At 59.3% G+C, this 8,215-nt stretch overlaps 1 protein-coding gene across 3 annotated transcripts in view; it reads right to left on the bottom strand.

Moving 5' to 3' along the window:
* Positions 1-8,215, bottom strand: part of PFKFB4 (6-phosphofructo-2-kinase/fructose-2,6-biphosphatase 4) — a 30,625-nt gene that overhangs the window by 2,199 nt on the left and 20,211 nt on the right. For 2 of the 3 annotated variants that reach the window (XM_006171003.2, XM_006171002.3), the window contains 4 exons: positions 4,275-4,379; positions 2,082-2,211; positions 1,923-1,985; positions 972-1,036 (listed from right to left, as the gene is read on the bottom strand). In XM_006171003.2, the coding sequence (XP_006171065.1) occupies positions 972-1,036; positions 1,923-1,985; positions 2,082-2,211; positions 4,275-4,379 (363 nt within the window). The remainder of the gene's footprint in view (positions 1-971; positions 1,037-1,922; positions 1,986-2,081; positions 2,212-4,274; positions 4,380-8,215) is intronic. The other variant, XM_027769318.1, reaches the window with a different exon arrangement.

Here is an 8,215-nt window from a genome sequence, read left to right as displayed (position 1 = left end):
CGGGGGGGGGGCGAACAGAGGCGGGAAGAGGGACTGGCAGCCACACGACAACCATGGATAGGCGGGGAAGCCCCAGAGGCTGCCAGGCCCACCGGCCCCCTCTCGCCATTGCCCTGCCCATGCCGGGTGCCCAGGGTCATCTGTTAGGACAGGCCTGTCCCCCGGACCTGAGGTGCTCCCGGCATGCACAGGTGCTCCCAGCAAAGGGGACAGGGGCCTGTGCGGGGACGGGTCCTAGCTGGGAAGAAACAGGACACACCCGCATCTATGCCTGTGGGACTCAAGGCTGTGGGGCTGCAGGGGTGCAGGGTCTGCCTTATGTTGGGGGAACAGAATGACTGTGGCCTCAGGAGGCTTCTGGGTGTGGTGCGCTCTGGACCAGGGGCCCAGCTGGGAAGCCCTGCCCTTGGCCTTGTGGGAGAGGAAGCCAGCCCTGGGCTGGGCATTGAGAGGGCTCTGGGTGACACTGGAAGGAGCTCTGACTTGGCACATGGTGGGTAGTGGCCACTCTTCTGGAGGATGGTCCGTGCCTGAGCAGAGGCCCCTCCGCATCTACAGGGCCCTTTGCCCAACAAGACACGCCACCTTCCCATTGTCAGAGGGGCCCCAGGACACAAGAGGCTCAGAGGCCTGGGGAGGCCTGGGCCGGGCACGGCATGGAAGGAGCCCTGGCTGCCCCAGGTAGGACTCCGGCCTCTTCTGCACCCTTTCTGGCTCAGACCTTCACATGGGCTGCTGGGAGCCACACGGCTCCTCAAGTCATGAGAGCCAGCTCCACCCCAGCTCGGGTGCTGCCTGGCCCAGCAGCCTGGCTCTGAGACTTTGCCACCCCAAGGCAGCTGTCCAGGAAGGCTAACCCAGAGCCTCCCCGCTCCATCCTGCTGGAGGAGCCTGACCCTGGCAAAAGCCCCAGCCCCCTCTCACGGGTACCCACCGCACATGCACACCACCCAACAGGGGCCCCGTGGCACCTGAGGCCGGTCCCGGTGTGTGTTCACGGCCGGTACGTGCAGAAAGATGGACTCCACTTTACAGCCTGCAAGGGGACATGCCATCTGTTCCCCTCCTGAAGCCGCTGGGGCCCAGGGGACAGGGTGCTCCCCACTCTGGGGGTGCTGCAGCCCTCCCCTCGTCCTTCCAGCTCAGGTGCCTCTGGGAGCCCCACGAAGAGCAGGGGGCACCCTGCTGGACCTGTGTTCATCCACGTATGGCTCAGACAGGGCCACATAGAAGCCCCAGCTGCCTCCCCATGGCCTACGCCCAACATGGGGTCATGGACTCCCACAGACTCCAGCCCTGACCCTCCCACACCGAGCCATGCCACATGGGCATCGCACGATGGGGACGAGGGGGTCAGCTGCCACGACTTCTGAGTCCACTCCCAAGGGCCCTGGGCTGAGAGCAAGGCTCAGAGGCCAGGGAGACGGGCAAGCAGCCAGAGACAGAGGAGGGACTCGAACTCCCTGCACAGAAGAATGTAAGGTCTGGCCTTGGGGACTGGGAGCTCTGTGGGGGTTTTGGTAAAACCAGTAGAAAAGCCTTCACACAGGTGGGTGATGGCTGAGCAGAGGCCACGGAGGCTTCCTGTGGTCACACACACTTTCTAACCACAAACTTCAAAAGCAAATGGGGGGCCAGTAGGTGGTGTGGCGGTTACAGCACTGGACTCCCACATGGCCGACGGTGGTTCAAGTCCCTGACCTGGTGGCTTGCTTTCTCACCTCCTCTCTCTCTGTGGTGAGTGCACATGCCCTATAGCAGATTTAAAAATAATAAGTAAAATTAATAAATAATCCTTGGGGGGGAAGCACGTTGGAAAAGGTAGTGGGGTGGAGAGAGCAGAGCAGGCTCCCGGGGCATTTCCAGGCCTCGCGGAAGACTGTGGAGCCCCCACCCGGGTCCAGGTGCAGGCACTTCCTCACCGTACGCCACCGGGGTCAGCTTCAGGACCGTGTGCAGCGGACACTTGAGGTAGGGCAGCTGTTCTGTGGACACAGAAGGGGAGGGCTGGCACGCCAGGGACACCCGAGTGACAGTCCCCCTCGGCCCCTCACGCGCGCCCCCAGCTCCCCAGGGCCGACCTGCAGCCTTGTCGAGGAAGTAGGCCAGGAGGCAGCGCATCACGGCCTGGTGACAGATGACCAGCACGTTCTCCTGCCTCTCCAGCTCCATGATGACGGGCTCCAGCCGCTGCACCAGGTCCTCGTAGGACTGCGGGAGCGAGTGGGGGCAGTGAGGCCTGCTGGGCGGTGCGCTGCCCCCCCACCCTGAGGGCAGACGCAGGGCTGTGACAGCTGGCTAGAGAAGGAACTGGGGGTTGGGGCCACCTCACATCCTAGGGCCAGGTCCTGCTGGGACTGACGGGCAGAGCTAGGCCTCGGTTCCCATCCCAAGGGGCCACCTCTGTGCTCACCCAGGGGGACCTGCACTGAACCCTCTGCTGTGGCATTGACAAGCTGGGCCCACCAACTGCGAGCCCACCTCCCTTCCAGACCACAGCAGCCAGCCAGCCGGGGGACGGGGCAAGTGCCCTGGACCCCCCTCTCCTGGAGGGCAACCCTCAAAAACCCCCCGGGTTGGGGCCAGCAGGTGGCACAGTGGTGAAGGCGCTGGACTCCCACACGGCTGACCGCAGTCTGAGTCCTGGACCTGGCAGCTTAAGACTCACACCAGGATTGAATGTGAGCATGCCCAGAGTCCCAAGAGGAGAGTGGAGAAGGGACTGCGGCATGGCCATCCTCCCCGGGGGTGATTTCACACTTTCTCTCTCTCTGTGTCTCCTGTGAGTGCACACACCCTATAGCAGAAATCTCTCCTTAGGAAAAAAAAAAAAGCCAGGTTTCCAGGAACTATTCAATAGCTCAGGTCTCTGCCCTGCAAGCTCAGGCCCCTGCTGGTCGTGGGCCGAGCCCTCAGCCTGGTGGGTGTACACAGGCCTGAGCCCGGGGCCTTCACCCCCTGCACTCACGAACATCTTTCAGAAGGAAAGCCTAGAGCGAGTCTGCCCCACACTTGGACCAGGGAGCAGTCCCTATGCACTTGAGCGGGCCATGGGCGTCCTGGGTCCTCCAAGCCTGGGGCTTTAGTAACTATCATTTTACTTCTTTAAGAGAGATTTTTGCTATAGGGTGTGAGCACTCCCTGGAGGGGTAGAGACAGAGAGAGAGAAAGAAAGCGAGAAATCACCCCCTGGGGGGATGGCCACACACCACGATCCCTTCTCCTCCATTCTCCTCTCGGGATCCTGGGCACGCACGCACATGCGCCTGGTGTGAGCTTTAACCCACCCAGTCCGGAACTCGAACCAGGGCCGACCACGTGGGAGTCCAGCGATGTAACCATTACAGCATCTGCTGGTCCCCAGCAACTGTAATTTCCAGGCCAACTGTCCTCCCTTCTCCTCTCTGTTACCTGGGCTGGTGGTGAACCTGAACCCGCCCTTCAGTGATGTGGGGTGTCAGTGCTACCCGGAGCCCTCCTGCCCCGAGACGCGGCACAGTGTCTGTGCGCCTGGCACTGGGGCGGGAATCTTCCACAGGGTACACGCACGAGCACACGGCTGGGCGAACCTGTGGCTGTGCGCTCGCGTGTCCGTGGGCACATCTGTATTTGGCCACTGCCCCAGGCCACCTCCTGGAAGGGGGAGGAGACTCTGGGTCAAAGGTGGCCAGTTCCTGCCCAGGGAGCTGCTGAGGGATGGTGACAGGGGCAGGAGGCTCACGGTGGCCACGGCTCGTCTGGGGGAGGCCCCCTGGGTCTGGAGCCAGGGCTGGCAGTGGTGCCTGGGCCAGATGGGCACAGAGGACGGGATCACCCTGTCCTGGGGAGTACCCAGAGGGAGGCAGAAGGCGGGGGCAGGGCATGGGCGATCTGAGGCCCAAGATCAGGCCTGGACGGTGGCCCTGAAGGGCTGACAGCTCCCCAAGGAGGGAGCTGGCCTGGGGACTCCAGGGGACTGGCGCTGTCTCTCAGGGTCCCCGGAAAACCCAATCCCAGAGCCAGGACCACTGGGCTCAGGCTCTGCCCTTCTTGGTCCCTGCCTGGAGGAGGAAAGGGTGAGATGGAGACCATGACTGGCGGGTCTCGGGGACAGAAGCTGCCACCCCAGGAGGGGACTGAGGCCTGGGCCACAGAGCTGACTAGGGTGGAGGCAAGATCCCCACTCCCACGGCCGGCCTCCGAGGCCAGGCCCCTCTGCAGCTCCCACAGTCTCTGCAGAACCCCATGGCCCAGCCATGGACAGGCCAGAGCTGGCAGATCCCAGTTCCACCTACCTCCCCCTTGGGGTACCGGTACCGGTACTTGTCCTGGTCCCTCAGGGCAAACTCCAGCGGGTAATGCTCCTGAATTTCCTCGTAGGTCATTTCCTCACAGACGCCCTAGGAGACAGGACGGTCACACCCCTCCCATGCCAGCCTGTCACAGGCAGGGTGGGCAGAGAACAGGTCTGCAGAGCACTTCCTAGGTCAGGGGGACCCTCGTGGCCTGGAGTTTAGGAACTGCCGGGGAAGAGCTGGCCCAGAACACGAAGGAGAGGAGGGATGGCTCGTGCTTGTCCACCCGCCTGTCACCCACCCACCTGGGAACACAAACACGGAAATGTAGCTGTCTAAACCTCACTTCTAAGCATAGATAGCCATACAAGCTGTAAGGCGAGACTTCCCAGTGTCATCTGAGACACACCACAGAGGTGACCTTCAACAAGTGCCATTTTAAAAAGACACACACACACAGACACACAAAACCGAAAGGGCAGCAGAACAGAGCGAGCTGAAAACGCTTGCGTGTCCTTTAAGCCCGGAGAGGTGGAGGTGTCAGGCCACGGCCTCGGCAGCCACGGCACAGGCCCACTTCCCGGCCCCATAATCCACGCCTCTGCCCAGGAGCCCAGGAAGGGCTGGGCTGAGCAGTGTCTGTCGTTCCGGGCTCAGGCCAAGAGGCAGCAGAGAGGACACACCCAGGGAGTGGAAGAAGCGAGAAAACAGCCTTAATAAAAGGTAGCTGGGTTGAACCCATGGCCTCGTGGTTAAGGGAGCCAGATCCCTTATGGCCAGCTGCATGGTTCGAGTCCCGGGCCTAGCAGCCTGTGTGTGCCCACAAACCTAAAAGGGAGAAATGAAGAAGTGATTGCAGTATGGCCATTCCCGTGGGGTGGGGAGGCTTTTCCTCTTCCTGTCCCTCCAGTCAGTGCATGTATCCTCTGGCAGATTAAAAACACAAACAGGAACCAGCAGATGGTGTAATGGCTACATCACTGGACTCCCACGTAGTTAACTGCGGTTTGAGTCCCAGAGTCAGCGGCTTAAAGTCACCCTGGGTGCATGTGCGTGCGTGCCCAGGATCCTGAGAGGAGAATGGAGGAGAAGGGATTGCGGCGTGGCCATCCCCCCTTGGGGGTGATTTCTTGCTTTCTTTCTCTGTCTGTAACTCTGGCGAGCACATACACCCTATAGCAAAAATCTCTCTTAAAAAAAAAAAAAATTAGACAAATGTAAAGCTTAAAAAGTGGCTGGATCCAGCCCATGACCTCGTGGTTAAGGGAGCTAGATCCCATGGGACCAACAACATGTGTGGGTTCAAATCCTGGACCCAGGACTTGAAACATGCCAGGTGTGATGCTTGCTGAGTCCCAGCAGGACAGAGAAGGCACTGCAGCAGCATCAGGCCCCGTGAGGCCCTTTCTCCCTGTCCCTCGCTCCCTGTGCTCGCTGGAGAGTCAGTGCTCTCTCGCAATTTAGAGAGAGAGAGAGGAGACACACAGGAAGGCCATGTGAAGATGCGGGCGACTGCGGTGAGGCACTCCGACCCAGGAACCCGGGGAAGCTGGCAACACCCTGAAAACAGGAAGCGCCCGGGGAGGGCTCTTCTCTAGAGGTTTGGGGAGCACGACCCTGCGACACCTTATTTCAGACCTCTGACCTCCCGGACTGCGAACATCCACCTCTGTGGTTCGAAGCCACCCACGTCATGGTACTCCGTCCCAGTGGCCCTAGAAAACTAACGCGTGTTTCGGCACCAGGAAGCGAGGGGCTACTGTGAGAAATAACTGAGATGCAGAAGTGAAAACAGAATGTGGAAGTGGTTAGGGAACGGGGTAGTGGGCAGAGGTGAAGAAATGTTGAGGTACATAACAAAAGCCCAGATTGCTACAAACGGTATGTTGGTGGAAATGTAGACATTTCACTTCTTTTTTTAAGAAGTTTTTGTCTTTAGGGCACGTGTGCTCCCCAGAGAAAGAGAGAGAGAGACAGTGAGAGGGAAAGTGAGAGATCACCCGCTGGGGGATGGCCATGCTGCAATCCCTTCTCCTCTAGGCATCATGGGTGGGCACGCATGTATGCCCGGCGTGATTTTGAAGCCTCTGGGTCCAGAACTCAACCGGGGTCGGCCATGCGGGAGTCCACACCTTAACCACCACACCGTCCGCTGGTCTCTAGACATTTCACTTCTAATGTCCTGGGGTCCTGAACTCAGGGACGCTTTGTGTGACTGCCAGTACTGACGAAACCCGAGCAGGCCGAGGTCACCGAGTGCAGACAGTGGCAGCTCAGTGGCAGGCTCCCGGCCAGCAGGGTACCATCGTTCTAGGTTAGAAAGCTAGAGAGGGAGATCAGAACGTCACGGCTGCTGTGCTTTGTGGACCCCTGAGATGCTAGCGGTGATTCAGATTACAGACATGATCTGAGGGCCAGCCAGGTGGTGTGGTTAAGGTGGCTAGATCGTGTAGTTCCAGTCCCAGACCTGGTGCCTTGAACACACCGGATGCCATGTGCGTGCGTGCCCAAAATCCCGAGAGGAGAATGGGGAAGGGAGTGTCGTGCGGCCTTCCCCCCAGGGAGTGATTTCTCACTTTCTCTGTCTGTCTGTCTTCCTCTCTAGCAAGTGCATGCACCCTATGGCAAAATAAATAAAGAAAAGCAAACCAACCAGTAAATATATACATAGGCCCTTCGTGGAAGCGGGCCAGGTCCTGACCTACAGTGTTGGAAGCTACACAACCACCGGCTTGGAAGCTCCGCCTGGCCGACTGGAACACGCCGTGTGCACGTCCACACTCCCAGGCTCCCGAGGAACTGTGGGGCGGAGGGGGGGGTCTCATGGCCAGAGGAGGCCCTGTTGAGGGTACAATTCTCGAGCGAACTCACACGGTATTATAAATAAAATATCCTTTGTTTTTAGTTGCCAGAAAGCATGTGCGCTCCTCAGAGAGACAGACAGAGACGGGAGAGGAAAGCACCCCGGAGGGAGTGGTCACGCCACAATCGCTTCTCCCTCTCTCCCTTTGGGGTTTTGGGTGTGCACATCCAACTGCCAGGTCTAGAACTCGGACCACACAGTCAGCCATATGAGATCCAGTTGCCTTAACCACCACACCACCTGCCTTTTGTCCCAGAGTGCATGCACACTTGCTGGAGAGAGACAGAGAGACAGAGGAAGAGGGAGAGAGGGAAAACATTTCCCAACAGGGCTGTCTCCCTGCAGTCCCTCCCCCTCCATTTCCCCGCCCTGTCGGGATCTGAGGCATGCATGCATGGGAGTTACTCAAGCCGCTGGAGGCTGGGATTCGAACCATGTGGTTGGCCATGCGGGACCTGGCTCCCTTAACCACCTGGCCGTGGAGCCAGCCCACAGCAGCATCATTCATAGAAACCCTAAAGTGGAAACAACCCAGCTGATGAGTGGACATGTCATTTATGTTCATACATCTGACAATCTAAAGGAACGAAGCTCTGACACGGGCCGCCAGACAACTCGGGGACCACGGAGCACGCGACTCAGCGCCCAGCCAAAGAGGCCGGGAACACAGGCTCAGGGAGCCTTTGCTGCCACTTACAGGAAACGCCCAGAACAGGCCAATCGATGGCGACACAAAGCACAACACTGGAGCTAGTCTAGAGCTGGGGCGCAGACGGGGACTGGGAGTGAAGGTGGAGGGTCCAGGGCCTCGGGGCGATGAAACCAGGACAGCTGCACAGCTCTGTGTGAACGCTGTGAATGTGAATTACATCTCAAAAAGCCGTTGTTTTGTTTTATTGCTCGAGGGTGTGTGTGCTGCCCTGAGAAAGAGAACCCCCAAATGGGCTGGGTCACACTGAAATCCTTTTTCCTCCTTCCTTCAGGACTTGGGGCACACACACACACACACACACACACACACACACACACACAGGGCGTGGGACACACATGGCAGTGCACTGAGTATTAGATTTAAGGA

Source organism: Tupaia chinensis, unplaced genomic scaffold (genome assembly GCF_000334495.1).
Source record: "Tupaia chinensis unplaced genomic scaffold, TupChi_1.0 Scaffold149184_1, whole genome shotgun sequence".
NCBI classification, from domain to species: domain Eukaryota; kingdom Metazoa; phylum Chordata; class Mammalia; order Scandentia; family Tupaiidae; genus Tupaia; species Tupaia belangeri.
This window is presented reverse-complemented; position numbering and strand designations above follow the sequence as displayed.